The sequence below is a fragment of the Perognathus longimembris genome, chromosome 4, assembly GCF_023159225.1.
Source record: "Perognathus longimembris pacificus isolate PPM17 chromosome 4, ASM2315922v1, whole genome shotgun sequence".
In the NCBI taxonomy this organism is placed as follows: Eukaryota; Metazoa; Chordata; class Mammalia; order Rodentia; family Heteromyidae; genus Perognathus; species Perognathus longimembris.
Genome location: NC_063164.1, coordinates 33,525,346 through 33,550,061, shown reverse-complemented (window position 1 = coordinate 33,550,061; position 24,716 = coordinate 33,525,346). Strand labels below are relative to the sequence as shown.

Here is a 24,716-nt window from a genome sequence, read left to right as displayed (position 1 = left end):
CCACTTGAGCCACAGTGCCACTTCTGGCTTTTTTTGTATATGTGGTGCTAGGGAATTGAACCCAGGGCTTCATGAATACAAGGCAAGCACTCTACCACTGGGCCATATTCCCAGCCCCACTTCATTTCCTTTGAATATTTTACCCAAGAATGGGTTTGCTAGCTCATATCATATTTCTATTTTTAGCTTTTGGAGGAACCTCCATATTTTTTTCCCAAAGACTACAGCTAATGACATTACTACCAAAAGTGTATAAGGGTTCCCTTTCCCCACATCCTCATCATTTGTTTATTTTTTTTTCTAACAGCTTTCTAACTGAGGTAAGATAGGAACCTATTGTGGTTTTGATATGTATTTCCCAGATGGCTGATGATATGGAACATTTTTCCCCACATATTTATCATTTGGATTTCTTTTGAGAAATTGGATTACTTGTTCTTTTGCTATGATTTTGAGTTCTGGAGATTCACCTCTGTCAGATGAACAGTTGGCAAAGGTATTTTTAGTGGGAATAACAAGTAATCCTTCAAGCTGTATGACGACAACAACATTGTTCTGAGCCCTTTTAGGCTGCTCAGGTTAAAACAAATCACCTAAAGAAACTAATAGGTCTGGGGGTATGGCTCAAGTGGTAGAGTATCTAATATGTGTGAGACTCTCAGTCAAACCCTGGTATTGTTAAGAAGAAAAAGTAGGTTAAAATGATAATGACCGTTTCTGTAAATCCTCTCATATAATTTTGGAATCCAGATTGATATGCAGGGAGCCACAAGGGAGTTTTAGATGCCCAGATACACCTCCAAACACTCTCAACCTGGACATACTTCATTTGAACCAAAAAATGAATTTTTCTAACAAGAATTTTTATTTCTCCTTAGCTCATTTCTGTATTTAGAAGAGCCATTGTGGGTTTGTAAATAAACTTTCATTCCCTCCAAGTTACTTAATATGAGTTTACTTGTGAAAGAAAATATCTTAACCCCAAACAACTCCTGAAATTAAAACCATTTATTTTTACCTTGTGATTTTTCACTGTGAGCCTTGGTATATATCCCAAACTTACCCCAGCTGTTCTGGGCACTTTTTGCCTGTCTACAAGCTGTTCCTACAAACCCATAGTTCATGCAAATCTCAGTTTGTATTTTTTTCATAGCATCCTAGACCTGCCCTTTAAATTGTGTGAAAAGCCCCCTTCTCATGATATAGTCATTCACACAGGCTTAAGTATAAGCAGTTGCTACTCACTGTTCTGTTTTCAAGTTCCTCTACTCACCAAAGTGAGTTCCTAATTGTCAAATCAGCGCTGGCAGTGCTCTGTGGCTTTTGAAAGACTTGCATAAAGCAACCTCTGTGTCTAAAGCTCATGGATATAACTTTTCAGCTATTGTAAGTGTAAATGAGAATCATCTTCAGAGTTGATGTAGTGCTAAATTGTTCACATTTTTTGTTTGTCATTTTTGTTGGTGAATTTCTTGTTTCAAATGATTCTCAAGTGTGAGCTGCTGTGCAATCTTTTTCATGAATTAATATATTAAAAAAACAAAACAATGTTATGCATCAATCAACTGACAAAAGTCATTGAGACTACTAAAACTCAAGCTGTTATTTTCTCTGGCAGTTAATGTCACAATTCACTAATTCACTGTTGGTAGCAGCTTTACAGAATACAATTACCATGGATAACAAAACTTGACTGCATGGGTGGCATGTTCATATATACACATACACACATACACACATACAGCATGTATCATTAGAAAATACTAACCACAGGCACTGTGTCATAAAGAACTTTGGGGTATGATTCTGCAAGTTTCTTTGTTTTCCTGTTCCAGGAAGCCCCATCGAGAAATAATCCATGAATATAAACTCCTAAGCATAAGAGACAGCAGTTAATAGAATACTACTCATATACATGTTGATTGATCTGCAATTATTAAATGTAAATATTATACACGTAGTAGTACTAGGTTAGTAGCCAATAGCTTTTCTAAAAGAAGGCCATATCCAAAGTGTTTTGTTTTAGCACCCATATTTCAAAAATTATACTTTACCTGGTTAAGTAAGACAGCTTTAAAATTAGGTGTGTGAGACAAAACCAGAAAGGAGTTTGAAACTAGTCTATGAGAAGTTCTTGTACATGTTGACATTATTTTAGTTCTTTTGTCAGTTGTAGGGATTGGGTGCTGTCACTGAGCTTTTGTATTGAAGGCTACCACTCTACCACTTTGAGACATGACTCCGCTTCTGGTTTTCTGGAGATAAGCTTCTCATGAAATTCCTGCCTGGGATGGCTTCAAATCTCTGTTCTCAGGTCTCAGTCTCCCGAGTAGCTAGGTGTCAGCCACTGGCGCCCCATTAAGATTTGTATTTTTGGGCTGGGGATATAGCCTAGTGGCAAGAGTGCCTGCCTCGGATACACGAGGCCCTAGGTTCGATTCCCCAACACCACATATAAAGAAAACGGCCAGAAGTGGCGCTGTGGCTCAAGTGGCAGAGTGCTAGCCTTGAGCGGGAAGAAGCCAGGGACAGTGCTTAGGCCCTGAGTCCAAGGCCCAGGACTGGCCAAAAAAAAAAAAGAAAAGATTTGTATTTTTAATTGATCATGATTGTATATTGTCAGACACTATTAAGTCTGAAAACATCCCTATTTCCTCACAACCATGATGTTAGTGTGATTACAAGGACCCAGAGTTTGCTAGGAAGAGTGTAACCAGTAAACTACTCTGCACATATCTAGTGTCATGAAAATTAAATTTCTCCTCCCCTTTTAGAAACTACTCTCATTGCCAAGACCTCTCTTTAGACCCATGCATAAACTCTTCCTAGAATGTGATGTCAAACATGAATTGAAGAGCACAAATTAGGAAACCAATGAGATGCAGGTTACCTTCTCTATTCCAGTCCCTAAAGCTTCAGAGACTGAATACATGTATATACCCGTACATATTTAAAATTATTATTGTACAGATATTATGAGAAAGAATTCAGAGCTTAGAAAGATTATAGTTTAGCTTCCTAATTTGCTGTGTGACCTTGAGCACTTCATTGAACCTTAGAACCTTGTTCAACCCTCTGGAGATCAACCTGAACACATATGAAATAATCATGGCTACTTTGTGTCCCTTTTGGAGCATAAATAAAATCAATTAGTGTAGTTGAAAAACATCTATTGAAGCAGTGCTGTCTATCTGGCTTTTTGAAATGATAAAAATCTTCTATACCTGTATCATCCAATATGGCAGTCACTAGCTCCTTGTGGCTAGCAAACTACTGGACTGAATTTTAAAAAAATTGTGCACAGTAATTAATGGGTTTCTTTGTGAACTTTCATTCATGCACACCTCATACTTTGATCCTATCCACCCACCATCCCATGATCCTTTCCCTTTCTCTAATAGTCTCCCTGTTTCTTTGCTGTTTTCCCCCTGAGAGCCAACAAATGGGAGAATACATGCAATACTTGTCTTTCTGAGGCTGTCTTGTTTTACTAAACAAAACAGTCTACAGTTTCATCCACTTCCTGCAAGTGGCATGATTTAATTTTTCTTTGTGGTTGATACTACATACGCACACAAGCCCATACCACATACGTACACGTACACAGCATGTTTTCTTTGATTTTCCCCACATTAATAGCATCAATTATTTGTGCATGGAGAATTCATTTTGACATGTCCATATATGCACCAAGTATACCTTCCATCACTCTCCTTCATCCCCTACTTCCCAAAACATTAAGGTTTATTTTTCTTTAACCCACTTATGGATATCTAGACTAATCCCATAACTTAGTTATTGTGAATAATGTCACAATAAGCAGAAATGTGTAGCAACCTTATTGTATGATTATTTAGACTGTTTTGGGAATATGGTTTCTGATAAACTAATTTCCATAGCTATTCAAATGTACAGCTCTACAGACACTGTGAGTTTCTTTGCCATGCATCTTTGCCAGTATTTATTGTAGTTTCTTTTCTTTGATATTCTAACTGCAGCAAGATAATACCTCAGTGTTGTTTTGTTTTATATTTCTCTAAAGGTCAATAATGTTGAGCACTTGTTTCATTTAATTGTTTCCAGTACTGCTGTTTCTTTTGAATTATCTCCTGAGTTCATTTGCCTACTTATTGACTATATTATTTATTCTTCTGATGTTTCATTTTTTGACTACTTTATATAATCTGGATATTAATTCTCTGTCAGAAAAATAGCTGGCAAAGATTATCTTCCATTCTGTAGGCTGTCTCTTCATTATGTAGAATGTTTCCTTTTAATTGTATGAAAACCCATTTCTAGGGGCTTTAGACTCTAATAGGGCTTGGTGCTTTCAAGCCTGTCACCCTGATCCGCCTGCTAATTTTAAATGAGTTGTTACATTTTATAATATGTGACCATTTAAAATAAAGCCACATATCAGAGTAATATAATTATCAGATACTATTGTTATTTACTTGTCTACTTGTTAGTACTTCATAACAGGTTAGATACAAATTAATTGAGGGAAAGTTTCTAAGTTGTTCCCTTTTGATATCTCCAGTGCCTGAGTGAGCAAGTCACTCTATCATTCAGTGATGCTTAAGGAATTGAACTTGTCTTTGACACATTAAAGCAGTATACATGAAGAATTATATTAGGTTGATGTCATTCATTTAAAGTCAGCATTGTCTGGGTAAAATTTAGGAATCTACAATATTTTTAAAATAATGCTTGTTTAAAACAGTGGTTCTATCTGCTGAATTTGAAATAAAACATAAGAGTAGTTACAAAGTATTAGATAGTCAATCAATTAAGAAAATAGATTCTGGGGCTGGGGATATAGCCTAGTGGCAAGAGTGCCTGCCTCGGATACACGAGGCCCTAGGTTCGATTCCCCAGCACCACATATACAGAAAACGGCCAGAAGCGGCGCTGTGGCTCAAGTGGCAGAGTGCTAGCCTTGAGCGGGAAGAAGCCAGGGACAGTGCTCAGGCCCTGAGTCCAAGGCCCAGGACTGGCCAAAAAAAAAAAAAAGAAAATAGATTCCTTACAATCAGCCTACCAATAAAATGTACATATTAGTTATGAGTTTCAGAATGATTTATGTAATCAGAGAGAATACAAATGGTAAGGGTCTGTAATTTGTACTCTTTGAGGATTAAGGAAAATTTCTATTTTTTTCACTGCTCAACCATTTTGATTCCTTAATGCCAGCATAAGATTATGGGTAATTATCCAATTTAATATTAATTTGATGATTATTTTGTTCTTATTAAAATAATTTCTAACTTAAATAATTTGGAAATATACAGGAAATATATACCATTTATACATGTTCTCCTGTTATTTTCTCCCCATTTTCTTTATGTGTATTCCCCTTCCTTATAATTTTTCTCAACCACTTGAAGATGAACTGTAGACAATGTCACTACCTACTTACTCTTCAACAGCTGAGGAAGGCAAGTGAAAATGTGAATGCTCAGTGTCCATGAGCCCACACAATCTGTCATGACGACACTTTACCACCACACTTACCATCGTCAGGGGCAGTCTTGTACTCTTTGTCTTCCATTACTTCATAATCAAAGCCAAGAAGATCGATGGGAATTGTGTGTTTCCTGGCGTAATTCTGCTGGGCACCAGTCAAGAAGGCTTGTGTGAAGAAGAAGCCAGAGAGCCAGAAGACTGCAGGAGGGCCGGTTTCATACCATTGCTGTGGTGGATCAAAATACAAGTGTATGAATAATAGTTTATTTTTAAAATTCAACATTGCTTCACAAAATGTGTCCTCAAATACTCCTGTGATCCTTTAGGTAACCCAGAAAATGAGCTAGTAAATGAGGAATAACAAGGCATACCCTTAAATTAAAAAAAGTAACAAAACCCAAAAACAAATAGCATCACAAGTGCTTGCTCTGACTTCAGGTCCATCACACCATCTTGGGAACTACAGAGTGTACAAATGTAGATGTAAATGTTTCATACCAATCATTCCTTCAGAAAGTTGGCATACTATAGTGCATATGTGTGGTACAAAGTTTGTTCTATAGTAGAATATGAGTCCCCTAGCCCATAAAGTCTGGTCATAGGGCAAAGTTTTCTTCACTTTGTTCTAATTAGTCATTAGTATCCAGTAGAATATTCCTTAAGGAAATTTTCCTCCTACTTCACCAAAATACAATGAAATCAAACTTATGGAAACATATTGTACAAAAACTCCCGAAACAAGAAGGGTAGTGTGAGCCTAAGGTCTTTAGAAATATTGAAATGCCTTAATTCTTTATTCTTGGAATAGATTCTAAAGGTGAGCATTTGAATAACAACTTTAACTGAGTAGCAAATCACAGAAGCCAGTCTGGAGAAATTATTATGAAATTCTTGTCTCTATAAGAACCCAAGGTAGGGAAACTGATATTACCAGGATTGATATGAGAAATGAGCTATGTATTTTATCTTTGCAGAAATGTGCTCAGTTTTCAATGCCTTGTGTATGGTCTCTAGAAAATCTACTGATATTTCTAATGAATATATTTGTTAATAAGAATATAGTGGACCATCAGAATTGAGACAGAATAAGGGGGCAGACTTCTGCCCATTCTCATTTTGAAGGCCGTTAGACACTTGAAGGTACTGCTGTCTTGGGCTGAACCATCTATCCAATGACTTCAAGACCTAGAAGAGTACTAATCACTACTATCTTCTCTGGCTCCCTATAAAGATCAGCAATCGGGATTGACTTCAATGCTACATATTATTGGGATAATCAGCATGCTAGATGATGACTACCTAACTTCATCTACCTTGAGGTTTTAGGCAATATTTCCACTTGCAATACCACTACCTGGGCAGTTCAGTGTGACAATTACATACTATATAGCATAGTATTCATTAGTGGTTATTTGTATCTGGGGTGTGCAGGGTAACTTGAGAGCAATTCTTCTTGCTATAGTATTCTAATGGGGCAAATGAAACCAGAAGAAACTTGATAATATAGGTTAATACATGTCATTTGCATGAATTCACCTGCAAGAATTTTAGTCTTGCGAGGAAGTCATTCACGTAGCTGCCAAGTGGTTTAAGACTTGGGTAGGATTTACCCATCCACATTCCTGGAATCTTGACATTCAGAATGCTGCTCACCACTTCTTCAAGCTCTGAAGACATCACCACAAGCCCCTGAAACATATTTAACCTGGTTAAGATGAAGGAATGGATTAGGAACAGCCTCCTTTCAATGCCTTCCTCACAATTATCCTCTCACTGTCTTCAGAAAGTGAGGATGTTTGCTTTTGTCTGGAAGTATGGCATAGAGTTCTTGAACTTTTCTTTTTTTTTCTAATTTAATTTTATTGTCAAGGTGATGTACAGAGGGATTACATTTATATACCTAAGGCATTGAGTACATTCCTTGACAAACTTACCACCTCCTCCCTCATTTTTCTCCCCAACTCCCCAACCTACCCAAGTTGTACAGTTAGTTGATAACATATTGTCTTGTAAGTATCACTGCTAAATTTTTCTTTTATATACATTTTTTATTATCAAACTGAATTACAGAGAGGTTACAGTTTCATACATTAGGCACTGGATACATTTCTTGTACTGTTTAGAAATAAAAAGGCCAGCTGATCTTCATTAGGCCTTGACTACTTATTAGCTATTGAATCAATGTAAGTTTGACTGAATTTACTTGACTATTATGGAAACACTATTATAGTACCATGTAAACAAAAATAGAATCTTCTTATATCTGCATGTGTTTAATTGACATTTGTATGATACTGAATTTTTTGGAAATCTAAAATCAAGATATTCCCATTTGTTTATAATCTCTTTTAAATTTCTACTAAGAAAATTTAGAGCTTACTTTTTTTTAAAGAAAACAGGTTCAATATCGTCCTTTGTTAAATTTGTCATTTTGACGTGTACAAAATAGGTTTTTGTCCTGTTTTAAAAAGAATCCTGGGAATTGCTGTTTTCTTGGTCATAATTCTTAAAAAATATATTCTACCAAAGAATCTGGGATGAGGTATCCTAGGCTCATTAATTGGGTCATTGAAATACTGAAGAGAGACAAGAGACTTATAAATTGACTTAAGGATCATCATGAAGATCATTTCAAGTTAGGTTTTTCAAACTGGAATTTTCCCCCCATACTGGGGACATATTCAGAGAATGATGAAAGGCTCCTCTGATACAGGAAACAATAAGTAGTTCATATGAGTTGAATGTTTTGGGGGGAGAAATGATGCTTCAAGTAACTTCTGCTCCTCAGTACTACCAAAATATTTGAGACAATTTGAAGTTTTTATTTCAACATTTAATCAACATGTTAACAGAGTTAAATTTATCTCCAACCCTGACTTCCAAGCATGTATTTAAGAGCAATCCAATTTGCTGCATCTGTGAGACATTCCAAATTAAGCTGATCAAAATAAATTCTTGGTTTTCTTTCTGAAACCTTCCCTTTCCCCAAAGGCTTCTACTTGCTTAGGTCAAACAATTAGAAGTCTTCCTTGACTCCTGTCTTGCTCCTCTCCACACTGGTTTTCCGTCACCCTAGTAGACTCGTTGGGTCAATCACAATGCAAAGGCAACTGCTACTCTCCACTCCAAAGCTGCTACGAGAGCAGCACACTGGGCTGATTCACCTGTCTGCAATCCCCCTGCGCCCCTACAATCTTTCTGCAGTGATCAGAGTATATTTTAAAAGAAAATGTGCAACAGAACTATTTCACTTCATTGCTTTAAACCATCTGAAGCCTTCTCTTTACTTTTATATTTTAAAATAAAATTCAGGAGCCTAAAGTTGACTATGCCACCATGGTCTGATCTTACCATCCCCTTGCCTTGCTCTAGCCACTTGCTTTGCTCTAGCCACACCAGCCTTCCTTGTAATCCTCCCAGATGACACCATGGCAGCAACTTTCTTGTCAAGGCCTCTGCCTGAAATGCTCTTACCTCTGCAGTCCCATGGCATTTCCTTTAACTTTAGTGAGGCCTCTATCCAAAGGTCAGTTGCTCAGAGGGGCTGGACCTAGGGTGACTGAAAGAGGTTCCCACCCATCATTTTCTATCCCCTTATCTGGTTTTCTTTTTCCCATGGCATTTATCACTTACCAAAATGATGTGTGTATTAGCTTCTTGCTCTTCTCACAAGAGCATGAGCTTATGAGCACACAGGTACTTATCTTTCATTTTGTCTTCTTAGGATACATCCTAACAGAGTACTGCTAGTCAGTACAAACATTTAACTGTTTATTAATTTTTTTATCCACAGATTTCTATAACTCCTAATGAGTAGAGAGGCTTTTCTTTTTTCCTACCCTTAGAACAAAGAACAGTGTTTTAACAGCATCTTTGCCTAATAAATGTTTGTTACATCAATGACTACGATTCCAGGATTGTTTTGTGTAGTTCACCCTACCTTGATTGCTTTTTGGATATTAATACATGAGTCTCTTATGGTCTTCAGCAATTTGTTGAATCGACCCATCTCCTGGACCAACACAGTGTTCATGCTCTGGGTGTAAGTTGTTGGGTATCTCCTCATTGCAGCCTCAACATCGAAGTTGTTTGGAAGTTTGCCCAAGATGTCACTGGCGACCTCATTTACTACTTCATCGGATGACTTTGCACCAGCTCCTGATGATCGGGACTGAAAAATGGAAACTATAACTCAGAGCTTTTCATAAAGGTCTAAGAATAGCTAAAAAGGAAAAAAAATCCTCTGAGATAAATATTTATAAGAAAGTACACTGTTTGGCTACATTATCTATGATCCTTCTCCACATAAGAAGAGGATAAACATTTTGGAGAAAACGTTTGTGAAAAGGAGAGGAAGAAGAGTGTATCACATTTCCAGAGGCAAAAGAGGGTGTTGAGAAAGGAAATAAACTATTGGTTTGGGGTAGAGGGTATGGATTTGACATTGCAGGTAGGGAAAAGCATTCACAGTGGCAGAGTTAACCAACAGATGATTTGATTTAAAACCCACAGGAGGAAATATGATCATGCACTGAGTAAGCTTGCTACAACATATATTTGCTAATAACTGTGGTGCAGGCTGGTTGCCAAAAATAGAGATATTGTTTTCTCCTTGAAGTTGTAGGTCAAGGAAAACAAATTTGTCTCTTCTAAGAAATTGGAAGACTTATGGAGAAAAGACAGACTTTAGTGATTCACGTTGGAAGCAAAGAAGAATTGCAATTCAATTTTTGTTTTTTATGTTTATAATGGCACTGTGCAAATGAATCTATATTTTTTAGAAAGGCTCTTTAAATCTTAGCACAAATATATGCATGTATGTGTCTCTGGGTATAGAGAAAACAAGCACTACTAGAATAAAATAAATATATCTGACAGTTTCCAACCCAAAGGAAAATTGTGTTCAGTTTTCAGTCAGATTTTATGTTTTCTGCTTGTGATATTATAAATACTAAATTTTATAAATCTACTCCATAAATATTAACTGTTGTTTTTCCTTAAGCTTCAACCTGCCTACCATATACCACTATAAGATCCTATAAAATTGTACAATAAAATAATTAAATGTTACAGAGTTTTAATATGTTAGTAAAAATGAGATATGCCCATAAAATAATCTTTCATTATTATTCTAAGGTATTTGTTTTACAGCTAAATAAATAAATAATAGAGAAAAAATATTTGAGGTGTAAACCAACTGTACAACTTGGGGGAAGAGAGAAAGGGGAAAGGGGAGGTGGGGGGAAAATGAGGGAGGAGGTAACAAGCTGAACAAAAAATGTACTCACTGTCTTACATATGAAACTGTAACCCCTCTGTTCTTCACTTTGACAATAAAGGAAAAAAAATTGATCGAGTATCTATTTCCACAGCATTTAAAAAGTCATATGCTGATTTACATCTGTATTTGATGTGATATAAGGGACTATATTAAAACAATTTTTTTCTAGAAATAACTGTGCACCTTCCCAAATAACAATAACAACCAAAAAAACAAAAACCCACAAAACCCTCCAGGCCTATATAACCCCACCACATAGGTAAGAAAAATACTATAATAATACAGATACTTCTCACACATCATAATCACATAATTGTGATGGCTAGCTTATGAAAGTGATATCCAGATGATATTAAGGACTAAGAGAAGAGCAACTGGATTCTACTTATTTGTAATTGCTTCTTTCAGTCATCTCCACTTTTTATTCTACTTTTCTTAGGTATCACCTAAAGGAATTCAATTGCCACTTGAAATCATCTAAGGGTTATTGTTCATTAATTAAATAAGGTAATGGGAATTCATTCTTAAGGAGACATCACAGAGTTAACCTTTTAAGAAAACCTCTATAATAAGTTACATTGAAACAATCTACCTATTCAAAATAGAATATGATAGTTAAACATAAGCAAAATATCTCTGCAAAAAATTTCATTCTAATGCTGATACCTGTCTTTTTTTCTCAGAAGTTTCAGTTAAATTTGCTAGTGCAAAAGTATTAGCATTATTAACTTGCTTTCCCAAGTCTGTAGTTCTCTGTGACTCTGGGTACTTTAACCATTTCTACACTCGTATATGTCAGGCTGGGTTTGAAGATTTCATAATAGGTTGGTTCATCACATAATGAGAAGATACCCCTTGTGTATTAAACTTATTTGTTTGGTTTGGGCTTATTTTCTGTTGGAATGAGCTCACTATTTTATGTGTTCTGTAATGGGACACACACCATCACGTTTAAATAAAGCCAAAAGACACTGTAAATGTCCTATTGTCAGACCATTGTGTTCTGTATGCACCTAATGTTCTTAAATTTTACTTATTTATGTTTGTTTAGATGCTTTTATGCCCCACTGCAAGAATAACAAGCTTCAATGTCATCGATGTGCAAAACCAACAGTATTTGTTCCTTTTGTCTTATTAGAAAATGTCATTATAGAGTAGGTTAGAAATACAAGTTTCACTGCAGAACTTCTGCATGGAAAAGGACATAGCTTGGAAGATAAATAGAATGATCAATACAAAGAAAGCCTGGGAGCTTCACTGGCCATATAGCACACATGGGCTTTGTATCTAAAATATACTTAGAACTCAAAAATCAAATTCCCCCAAAACAAATCCTCAAAGAAAAAACTGCTCCCTTAATAGGTGGGCTGAAGACTTAAAAAGAGACTTCTCTGAAGAGGAAATGAGAATGGCCAAGAGACACATAAAGAAGTGCTCAACATCATTGGCCTTAATAGAAACGCAAATCAAAACAACATTGAGGTTCCACTTCACCCAATAAGAATGGCCATTATCAAGAAAACTAACAACAGATGCTAGAGGGGATGTGGCCAAAAAGGAACCTTACTACACTGTTGGTGGGAGTGTAAACTTGTTCAACCACTCTGGAAAGCAGTATGGAGGTTCCTCTAAAGGCTAAACATGGACCTCCCCTATTAACCAGGACCCCCACTTTTGGGCATTTACCCAAAGGGTCACAAGAAAGACCATACTATAGCTACCAGCACAACCATGGTCATTGCAGAACTATTTACCATAGCTAAAATATGGAACCAACCCAGCTGCCCCTCAGTAGATGACTGGATCAAGAAATTGTGGTATATATACACAATGGAATTCTATGCTTCTGTCAGAAAGAATGACATTGCCACATTGGTAAAAAAATCATGCTAAGTGAAGTGAGTCAGACCCAAAGAAACATAGACTCTATGGTTTCCCTCACTGGCAATAATTAGTCTAGGACAGTCCTAACAGATGATCACAATAGTTCAATAGCTGCATACATATGATCACATAAGATGATGCTAAGTGAAATAAATGACAAGTTATGGAAAGAAGTTGTTTATCATTGTTGTTGTGAAATTATGCCTTTTTAATTTTGTTTTCCTTCCCCATGGTTTTACCCGTTATCACTGTATTTGATTTTGGTACCATGGGTACTATATATATATATTCATCTGAACTAGGGAAGGAAAGGGGAACATCAAAATGGTGAGACAAATAGTAAAAAGTGAACCAATGCAACAATACTCACAAGACAATATGCTGTAAATCAGTTGTACAACTTGGGTGTGTGTGGTGGGAGGGGAAATTGGGGAGGAGAAAAGGTGGGAGGAAAATGAGGGAGGAGGTAACAAATTTGACATGAAATATACTGCCTTACATATGTAACTGTAACCCCTCTGTACATCACCTTTACAATAGAAATAAAATAAAAAAGAAATATGAGTTTCACAAACTCTATCATCAATAATGGCACCCCACAGCATCCTCTTAATTTCAGCTTTTTCAGCATCTTGGTCTGCCTTTTTTGTCTTATCTCATTTTGTGAATGTAGGTAGAAAGCATAGGACAGCAATACATAGCATAGGCCCTGAAGCCAAACTACTGTTTAACCTCGAGTCTGTCTTCAAATGTTATCAGCTGACTTTGGCTACGTATTTCATCTTTTTGTGTCTCAATTTTCTAGCTGTAAAATGGTAATGATAATATTCCCCACCTAATCTAAGTATTACATTGTTATATAAACTTAGAACAGTGAATAGTAAGCATTATATAAAAAAATCGGTCATTATTATTTCACTCTGAGTGCCCACAAAAAAGATATCAGAATTTAGTTAGATAATTCTCTTGACTGAACATTTATCCTTAGTTTATTAAAAGTGTATTTAATACAAGAGTACTCCTGCCAGGTGGATTAATTTGCTTTCACCGATGAAAATAAACGGGTGAATCTTCTGAAGGAAGAATAACATGAGAGCTCTCTTCATTGACAATCAAGATTGGCAGGTGTTCATTCAGATGTACAGATTTACACCTACAACACTTAAACTAAATTACTCTCTTACCTTCCTGGGCCTACCAACAATCAGATGAATCTTTCTTCTAACCTTTTAAATTTAAATTTATTTGTATATTTTTTCTTTGTTGGTACTTGGGCTTGAACTCAGGCGCTTATGCTTTTTTTTTTTTTTTGGCATGGCTTTTTTTGCTGATGCTCTACCACTTGAGCTATACCTCTACTTCTGTTTGTTTGTTTGTTTTTGCTGGTTAATTGGACTTGCCTTCCTGAACTGGCTTTGAACTGTGAACTCAGATCTCATCTTTTTAGTAGCTGAGATCATAGGTGTGAGCCACCAGCACCCAGATCCCTTACACTTAACTGCTGCACTCGTGGGTGTCACACACCATGAAAATCTGACATGATATTAGTTGAAAGGAACTGTTTCTCTATAAATGAGGTAAAATGCTCTGAAATATTTTTAAAAGATAAATCATTAAAATAATTGCGGCTGAATTAGTAAGAGGCCATAATCTAAAATAAGTAAAATTCTAGATTTATTCTGTTTTCAAACTGCTACCCAAGTATATTTTTGGAATTTGTTTTGGCAGTACTGTTTGAAACTCTATTTTCAACCTTAAGAAAACTGAAAATGAGCCTGACACTGGTGGCATACACTTGTTATCTTAGCTACTCAGGTGGCTGAGATCTGAGGATCATGATTCAAAGCCAGCCCAGGCAGGAAATGCCACAAGACTCTTTTTTTTTTTTTTCAAATTTTTATTATCAAACTGATGTACAGAGAGGTTACAGTTTCATATGTTAGGCATTGGATACATTTCTTGTACTGTTTGTTACCTTGTCCCTCATACCCCCCCTCTCTCCTCCCCCTTTCCCTTTCCCCCCCTGAGGTTTCAGTTCACTTATACCAAACAGTTTTGCAAGTATTGCTTTTGTAGTTGTTTGTCTTTTTTTACCCTGTGTCTCTCAATTTTGGCATTCCCTTTCAATTTCCTACTTCTAATACCAATATACACGGTTTCCAATATACTCAGATAAGATTACAGAGATAGTGTAGGTACAACCACAGGAAGGTGATACAAGAACATCATCAATAATTGAAGCTACAGATACAGATGGGACGTTGAAAGTAGTTACAACTGTGATATAACAATCATTTCCATAACATGGAGTTCATTTCACTTAGCATCATCTTATGTGCTCATAAGGGTATAGGTATTGGGCTCTTGTGATGCTCTGCTATGACTTGCCTAAGCCTGTACTAATTATTCCCAATAAGGGAGACCATAGAGTCCATGTTTCTTTGGGTGTGGCTCACTTCACTTAGTATAATTTTTTCCAAGTCCTTCCATTTCCTTACAAATAGGGCAATGTTATTCTTTCTGATAGAGGCATAAAATTCCATGCCACAAGACTCCTATCTCCAATTAAATACCAAGAAAAAGACAGAAGTAGCACTGTGATTCAATTGGTAGAACACTAGCCTTGAGGAAAAAAAAAGAATCTCAGGGAAATCACCCAGACCTTGAGTTCGAGTTCCAGGACACACACACACACACACACACACACACACAGAGAGAAAGGAAAGGAAAGGAAGGAAGGAAGGAAGGAAGGAAGGAAGGAAGGAAGGAAGGAAGGAAGGAAGGAAGGAAGGAAGGAAGGAAGGAAGGAAGGAAGGAAGGAAAGAAGGAAGGAAAGAAGGAAGGAAGGAAGGGGGAGAGAGAAAAAAAGAAAGATTAAAAATAAAAAAGAAAATATAAACACAATTTATTATGTATTTCGGTTGAAGTTTAGGTAAAACAGATAAACTAGAATTCTATATGGAGGATGATACTCAAACATTCCAAAGGTTGTTGGAGAAACAATCCACATATTCAGGTACTCTATTGTTTAATCTATATGAAAGGTATGTATGTTAGTATGTATGTGAGTTTTCCTTCAAATGCAACACCACTTTGGGAGAATCATGCCAAGGGCTCTCGAGTGCTGGCACAAAGACCCCTTGGAACATGTCATGGCTCAGGAGCCAGCTCCTGAGCAGATCACGCACCTGTGTAAGAAGAATGTTATCAAACAGCAGTTGAGTTTCTGACTGATCTTTAGTGATATCTGCATTGGCATTCATCCCAAAGATTTCTGGTAATGGGGTCAATGGCAGAGTCTTCGTGTATTCAATGTAGCTTTTGTGCTGCAAAGATAAATTAAATGTCAGGAGGTTAAAAATCAGCTGCACAGTAGAATTTTCAGCAGAAAAGAGATAACTTTCAGAGTTATTGTGTGGATGAGCCTGTGAGACAGCAATCTGAATGCTTTCATGTCCTTTCTGCCCAGCCACAGTGCGGACAAGATTTGATTTTAAAAAATAAGAAAAGGAAAATTATCATTCAGTTGGAATGGGTTTTTTAATGAAGGGGAATTCTTCTGATTTGATTAGAAATTTCTTCCTGAGAAATTTGTGTGTCACATTTTTCCTGATGACTATTAAAATCACAATAAAAACAATCTTTTCTGAGGTGAACATAATTGTACAAAACCATAATCCTAATTCTTGGAAGGTTGAACCAAGAGGAAAGCAAGTTTGAGGCCAACCTGGGCTACACAGAGAAATCCTTTAAAAAAAAAAACTAGTAATAGTAACAATTATTATTATTGTCATTATTTCTGGTTTACTCAGATATTCCTAATTCAGAGTATAATTATCTGAAATTTGATTATTCTAAAACAGCCACTACTTGCATCTTTTTGTGCACATTTGATATTTGATATACACTTTATTTTAAAATTTTTATGCTTTCCTGGTGCCCACAAAATCATAGGCAAAAATCCTTAAATGTGTATGGCAAGAGAAGTTTGGCCATTGGTGGTTTGATAACACTGCTCTGTGTGTGTGTGTGTGTGTGTGTGTGTGTGTGTGTGTGTGTATTTGTGTGTATTTCCTGCACCAGACAATCATTGGTGACTTTGCCCAAACTCCTCATATTGACTTGGTCTACCATATGAATGACCTACACTCTAGGACTGCTTTCAGATTTCTCAAAGGGCACACTTACATCTCCAGAAGGAGGGACAAAATAGATTCCACTTGAGTCAAATTTGTAGTCTGGATTTTGGACAAGTTCTGTATTGAAGAATTTGTTCAGAATACTGCGCAGGGTGCGCCTATCCCAGTCATCCGTCACCCGGCCCCCATAGTTGCATTCGCCAGTCATGTACCTCAGGGCATCATACGGCAATTCCTGAAATTAAGAGCTCAAGTCATGGCTAGTGATTATCAGTAATAAATTACGTGAAATTGTGTTATTTGTTGACACTTACTGGTAAACATCTTATCCAAAGTTGCAATAAAGCCAGGCTCTAGTGGCTCACATCTATAATCATAGCTACTCAGGAAGCTGAGATCTAAAGTTCATGAGTCAGTCAGCTCTGCAGAAAAGTCTGTGAGAACCTTATCTTCAATTATCCACCCAAAAGCCAGAAGTGGAGCTCTAGCTCCAATGGCAGAGCATCAGAATTCATTGAAAAAGTCAAGTGAGAGTGTGAGGTCCTGAGTTCAAGCCCCATTCCTGGAAAATACACACACACACACACACACACACACACACACACACACACACAAATTGTTGCAATTTTCCCAAGATTGTTCTCTCCTTTTGTTATTTTATTGTCTCACTGAGAACTCCTTCATTTAGTTGCAAACCCATTTACTACTTGATTGACATTATTTCAGTACCTACTATGTGCCAAAAGGCCTCCCTGAACAAATGCTTCATTTCTGAGTGGCATACCAAGCAAGCCCAGTGTGATTCAGAGATCATGGATCCTTCTCCCCCAGCACCTTCTTGCATCCATCTGTATCCTAATAGTATATTTAACTCTACATTTATTGTTCCCCAAATCTCATGACATATCTGGTTTCACTTTGTGAAATACTCTGAAAATCCTTTGAAATTGTTACTTCTTTTCCAGGGAAAGGAGCACATAAAAAACAAATTGAAAATGTTGCCAAACTATGTCTCTGGGTATGCATGTGTAGTATGGGGGTGCCTGGGGGGGGGGCTGGAGTGAGGATGAAAACTGTAGAGGAAGAGATGTGGTTGATTTAACATTGGGTTGTTTGGCTGCCTTTCAGAATCTATACTTCAGATTTTACATCACTGGCTGAAATAGTTCGTTTTCCTGACAAATGGTCCAGAGAAATTCTGGAATGAAATTATAATGTCATTTCTCTAAAAACAAAGTCATGCTCCAGAAAAGAGGAAAACTGGTCTTTCTTTTTTTCTCCTCATTTGGAGTCTGGTTGACTTATGTTCTCAAGTCCTTCTCAAAATAAATATGATACCATTAGTTTTCAGATTTCCACTGCTGGTTATGTGTCAAAACAAATGATAAAATATAGGATCCTAAGAGACAAACTGACATCCTAACTGCCTAACAGAGCAGTTATAATATCCTGTTATAATAAAGTACTGTTTAATAAGCTGTTGGGAACTACCCTGCAATTTATTTTTATAAGAACAGAATTAATCAGAAGTCCCTGCTCACTGTACAAACACTTACAACATGATAAAGAGCAAAAAAGGTAATGCCCTTGCTGTGATTTTTATGATACCTCATACTGGTTCAGGAACATGTGGAGCTGTTGTACACTGATTCTCAGATCAGTCTCATTGAATTCATAAGGAATATTCCATCCCAGTGGTCCAAATTTCCGTCTCTCTTGTACTAAAGCATGAAAGAAACAGAGGCCATAAAGCAACTTCTTAAATTCCTCCTATAACGAGAAAAAACGTATGTCATATCATTTTGTGCCTCACATTATATCTTATGTATCATATTTTAAATTGACACCAATTAAATTCCTTATTTATAAATATCATAGGTATGTATTCATACCAAAGCATAACTCAGACTCTTTAAGCAAAAATATGCCCATTTGTCACCATGTCCAGTTGGCACACACTGCTTTTTACATTATATGTTTATGAAACAGAATGGGCCCATTTAATTCAGTTACCTTACAGGATTTTGGAGGTCCCCCCAAAAGCATCACAGGCAAAAATTATGAGTTCTAATGGGTAGTACCAGAGAACCATGGAGAAATTTTAAAGGAGATCATTGAAGTCAATTAGATAGCTCTAGAAACCACTAGGAAATTACCAAGTGGTCATAATAGAGCTTGAGAGAAGATTTGTGAAGTGATTTCCTCAGACACAGTAACTGAGGCCTAGAAGCCAAAGGCAATGTGAAGTCTACTTTCTACACTCAAGTTAGAAGGAATTAACACTCTACTTAGAGGTTTACTATTTTATATATTGCAAGGCTTTCCTTGCATATAGAACAAAATTGAAAAAGGAAAATAGGAGGCAAAAGAAAAATGGTATAAATTTAAACAAAGGAGGGATAGTGAGAGACAAAGTCCTCAAATTTGACAAAAGAAAGGTAGGATAAAGTTAACTAAAGAAAATGAAGTATAACTTGCTGTGCTAATTCTAGAATGAATATATTAGAGATCTGATCAAATCAATTATTGTGTAGGTGTTACTGAAAGCCAGGTTTCTCAATGTAGAGGAAGAGACATATAAATATGGAATGAAGAAAAACAGACAAACAAAAACAACAACAACTTTGGGAAAACACCCTGAAATAAGAAGTATTGGTGTAAATCAATCATTTCTAAAATATTTATGTAAGTATATACACATATACATGTACTAGTATTGTGTATATGTTCAAATATCTGGACATATGAATATATTTAAACATATACATACTTTCAAATTCTCTCTAATGAACCAAAGACAATATAGTATCAATGAGCTCATCCAGCAATCGTATCATGATCTCCGGTATCATTTATCATTGCAAGTAAGTGGTGCTTTTCTGAAAAATGTCTAGCCTATAGCTGGTGCAGAATAGATACAAGATGTCCCTTGAGCATTTTATAGCAGAAGAGGTGCTAATAATAATGGTTTTTAGATTTTCTTTAAAGAGATGGGAGCTGGGCATCACTGGTTCACATCTGTAATCCTGGCTATTCAGGAGGCTGAGATCTGAGGATTGTGGCTCAAAGCCAGTCTGAACAACAAAGCTCTTGAAACTCTATCTCCAATTAACTACCAAAAGCTGGAAGTGGAGCTGTGGCTCAAAGTTGTAGAGCATTAGCTTTGAGCACAAAAGCTTAGGGACAGTACCCAGGCCTCAAGTTCAACCCTCAGGACCAGAAAAAAGAGAGAGAGGATCTGAAATAAGTATAGATGAACTAGTCTAAGGAATTCCTACTGGTCATACCAGAAACAGAACCAAAGGCCTTAAATATAGTAACAAATTACAAATCATTGGGGAAAAGATCTCAGAAATTTCTAAATGAACACCAATAATAGATAAATAAACATGAAAGAAGGAAGAACTGTTGCTTAGAGTGTCAAATATAAAATATGGTGAGTCTGCAGTTGGGAAGTAATTGCTTTGAAATCATTATAGCATTGACTCTATCACTTAAGATATTGAGTGGATATTAATCAGGATGGGGCTGAGTCTGGATGAGGAAAAAAATATTTCACTGTCTTAAAATGTGTTTCCACAAACTGGTTATTAGTTGTAACAACATTACACAATGGAGAAATCAGTCAATATTTGGTCCCAATGATAAAAGTTAGTAATGCTAAAATATAGCAATGTCAATGAGGGGCAAATGAGCATCATATACCAGTAGATGTGGTATTTGAAGGTCACACTTAATGACCTTAGTGTTTTGGCTTAGGATGAATAAATAATCTGAATGTAATCATGATAAAACATCAAATAAACCTCAAATGCAAGACATTCTATTTTTTAAAGGGAGAAATAAGTCCTTCAGAAATGCAGTGTCATAAAGAAAGGCTGAGGGAATGTCCAAGAAGTAAAAGAGTTCCAAGGGTATAAATCAGCATTTGTCTAACATGCGTATGGTCCCCAAAGGAATGAACAAACTAACTAATTAAGTAGACAAGTATCAAAGAAATGTAACATGCTTTCATGGACAGGAGAAATTCTCCAAATGACATTCTTGCATCAGTATATAATAATAGAATATGAGTGGTAGATTAACCACAAAGTGTATCCTTGTTAAATTTACTAAAGAAAAAAAAACCCTATAGCATGATGAGATAATATCCCTATTCTTAAAAAACATCTAGCCACCAGTAGCTTACATATGTAATCCTAGCTACTGTGATGCTGAGAACAAGAGGATTATGGTTTGGTATCAGCCTATGGAGACTTCTTAGCTCATAGAAGGAGGAGTAGTGTGCATCTGTCATCTTCACTATGATGGGCAGTAGTCATATCTTAGTCTAGAAACACATTGAGCAGGAAGTAAGATCCTGTTTCAAAAAATAACCATGCAAAAAATGGGCTGGAGGTATAGCTCCAAGTAGTGCCTGACTAGCAGGTAAAGGCTCTGAGGTTAAACCCAAGCACTGCCAGTGTGTGTGTGTGTGTGAGTGTGTGTGTGTGTATGCAATGGAACTCTATCTTCTGCTGGTTCTACATTCACAGATTCAAATACATCAGACTGAAAACACTCAAGAGAAGGATTGTGATTTTTCTTATCATTATTCCCTAAACAAGGAAGGAAAATATTACAATTGACATAACATTTATATTTTATTATACATTATAAATAATCTAGAGGCAACTTTAAGTATGCAAAGGGAAGAATGTAATTTATATGCAAATACTATGCCATTTATCATAAGAGACTTCAATATCTTCAGATTTGCCAGCTGAGGGAGATCCTAGAACTCATCATCCATGGATATTGACAGATAACTTACCAGGTGCATACAAAGAGAGGGGGCAGGGGGAACATAGTAAATGCTAAAGCAAATAGGATAAAGCATTAACAAGAGATGAGTGCAGACAAAGGCTATAGGGGTATTCCTTCAACTTGTATTTATATTTACAACAGTTCCATAAGTTTAAAATTAGTTTCAAATAAACAAGTTTCAACAGAAAAAATGTAAGGGTCTGCTTTGGTGTTTTAGGAGATTTTGGTTTGGGCTGGGATGTTTTGTAAATTCCTGGACTGTTAAAAATCTATGACAACTTCTGGAAATAATTTTTGACATAGGAAAAAAGGACATTAATGAACATTGCACTAAGGGCTCTGGTCAGCTGGTCCTATTCAGAAATGCCTTCACCACCTACGTGAGAGTAACTTGCTCTTTCTGAGCCTAATCAGTGCAAAAACCTAGCCATATGACAGGTTTTGGAAGCTTGGGATAAAAACTGACTTAGCTATGAATGTAGGAAGCTTCTTTTAGTTAATGTCCGAGCTTTTGTCTAATGAAAGTACTTCCTCGCTTTTTACATTTTCATTTGTTGTGCACATAACTCATATTTGGACACCAAGAGTGTAAGCCTTTTAATGGCAAAACTTACAAAGGTTCATAACCCCTTTTAAAAAGAAACTCTTCCATTTTTAATTATGGCAAAACACTGTGAGACAATTTTAGGTCACAGACATTCACGCAGAATTCTAATCATGAAAACAGTGGGGGTTTTCCCTACTTGGCTGGTGATGCTGAAAAAGACCCTTATGAGTCCCATCAATCAAGAAGGAGTATCATTTTGGTTCTCATTATGGTTATATGGGGGAAATACTTTTATGTTTTAATTTAGAGATATGGCTGTGAATAGCAAAGGGCTCAGTTAATATCCTGAAACAAGATTCTCCAACCTTGCAGATTTGTACCAGGAATGGCTTACAGCTGACTTTCTAAATAGGAAGCTACATTATTAATGACACCACATAAGATCTTAGCTGGGCAGGAATGAGGCGGGTGCTAAAATTAAAATCAAATATTAATAAAATTGACTTCAGCACAGTCAATAATCAGTAATCAAAACCAACTGCACCACAGTGCAAGTGGCCAATTTAATTTGTAGTTTTACTCGACGTACACCTCCTGATCACCAGAGGCCACTTGAACTGCTTCACAGGGCTAAGGTAACAAGACTTAGCCATTACTAACAGGCTTTTTGCAGCTGCCAAAGAACTCAGGGTCAGAGATCGGGTCCATGAGGTATGATCGGATGATATTAGCCCGTAAACCTTTTGGTGCTTCATTGGTCATTTTCACGCCATTCTGCAGTACGGACACGGGGAAATTTGGAGATGGGTAACTTGTCAGCCAAAGTCGGAAATCAGGATGTGTTGTTTCTGGGCTTAACTCCTGTAAGAAAATGAATCCGAAACAAAGAGAGTAAATAAAGCACCAAGAAAAATTGTAAGAGAATATGGGTAAGGGACAGATAGGCTGGCAGAGGAAGCATTTACACATAGTAGAGATTGGTCTCAATTATTAGCCAAAGCCTTAAATTCTGTTTCTGCCACTGAACCAACAGGCCCCTCTAAGGGGATCCAGTTTTGCCCTTCTCCTGGATAAAATTAATTTATAAAGCTATAATGAAAGTTGGCCAACATAAAAATTAGGCCACCCCCAAATTTCTCTGTGTGCACTGTTGTTGCTGAAATGTTCTTCTTGCTGTAGCCAGGCTATGAAAGTACACAATGAACTCAGGTAAGTCCATTGAAACCAAGCAAGGATTTAAAAAAATAAATAAGAGAATATTTTAAAGAGTAAGCAGGACTGATATATCCTGAATCATCGAAAATTATCACTATTAGTTCCATTTGATAAAGGATCCAGGCTTGAACCATAGAGGGTAATAATAGAACTTTTAATTAGCACAATTATATAAGGCCTAGGAATATTACCATGGGTCGGCAGTACTGCTGCAAAAATTAAATGAGGCTATTTCTATCCTAGGGTCTCTTCTCATCTGTGAATCTGGTCCTCTGAATCAAGGATATTCTCATTACTCTGGAGGCACCCTCGGCTCTGTTAAAGGAAATCTGGCATGGCCTGCGTGTCTTCCTCTGTTGTTCCACATTGACCTCTGCCTACAAGCCCAGCCCTCCTGTGATGCAGGCCAGCCACTAAGATGCAATCCTTCAAATCAGAGGACTGGAAGAAGGTCCTTAAATGGCAAGTATACCATGTATTAAATTGAGGAAACATCATCTAAGAACTAAATATACACCTGCACCTTTACCTCACAGACTTTCTCCAGGGTTGGCATCCAAGAGGTGGCAAGGTGGCAGTTCTGAAGAACCACCCATGTTCCTTCTTTGACAGCTTTTTCTACCATCTTCATAGCAATAGGCCCTTGGCCTTGACCAAGAGATAAAGAGCTAAGTTTTGAGCCTCCATATCCCTGTACACAAGAACAATAAAGATGTTATTTAGCATCACATTTTTAGAGGAATCAATTTTATCATTTCAAAACTATTAAATGGGTAAAGTGCAATGATTAACATGGCTCAAATTTTCAAACATAAATATTCTAGAATAGCCAACAGATAAAAAGTCAGTATACAGGGAGCAATGATGGCAATAACCAGAAAACTCTTTAGTGTCTTAGTTGCAATAACAGAAAAACATACATTAAGAAGACCGTAGAACAAAGAGAAAATGAAAAGGACTAGTTGCCTCATAGTAATTTTTAAAATCCAAAGCTTAAAAGACAAATATGAATGCATAAATGAGCTTGCTCTACTTCATTCAGGCCAGTGCTTAGTAGATTTTAACTAATTTGGCTACTGCATAAAATTAAGAGAATGGTGCCAGTTGTTTATGTCTGTAATCCTACATACTCAGGAGGTTGAGACATGAGGATCGTGGTTCAAATTCAGCCTGGGCAGGCCATGAGATTCTTATTTTCAATTAACCACCAGAAAACTGGGAGTGGTATTTTGGATCAAAGTAGTAGAATACTAGCCTTGAGCAAAAAAGCTCAGGGGCAGTGCTCAGGCCCTCAGTTTGAGCTCCGCGACCACCAAATTATTTTCTTTTAAAGTTGGATAAGAAATGTATTCACTGCCTTACATATGAAACTGTAACC

At 36.7% G+C, this 24,716-nt stretch overlaps 1 protein-coding gene across 1 annotated transcript in view; it reads right to left on the bottom strand.

Annotated features, from left to right (window-relative positions):
- Dnah7 (dynein axonemal heavy chain 7) overlaps positions 1-24,716 on the bottom strand; it is a 206,357-nt gene that overhangs the window by 6,453 nt on the left and 175,188 nt on the right. The window contains exons 56-64 of the mRNA XM_048344207.1: positions 23,868-24,029; positions 22,784-22,984; positions 18,379-18,540; positions 16,820-17,005; positions 15,820-15,957; positions 9,407-9,637; positions 7,003-7,155; positions 5,515-5,692; positions 1,769-1,872 (exon numbers count right to left, since the gene is read on the bottom strand). Of these exons, the coding sequence (XP_048200164.1) occupies positions 1,769-1,872; positions 5,515-5,692; positions 7,003-7,155; positions 9,407-9,637; positions 15,820-15,957; positions 16,820-17,005; positions 18,379-18,540; positions 22,784-22,984; positions 23,868-24,029 (1,515 nt within the window). The remainder of the gene's footprint in view (positions 1-1,768; positions 1,873-5,514; positions 5,693-7,002; positions 7,156-9,406; positions 9,638-15,819; positions 15,958-16,819; positions 17,006-18,378; positions 18,541-22,783; positions 22,985-23,867; positions 24,030-24,716) is intronic.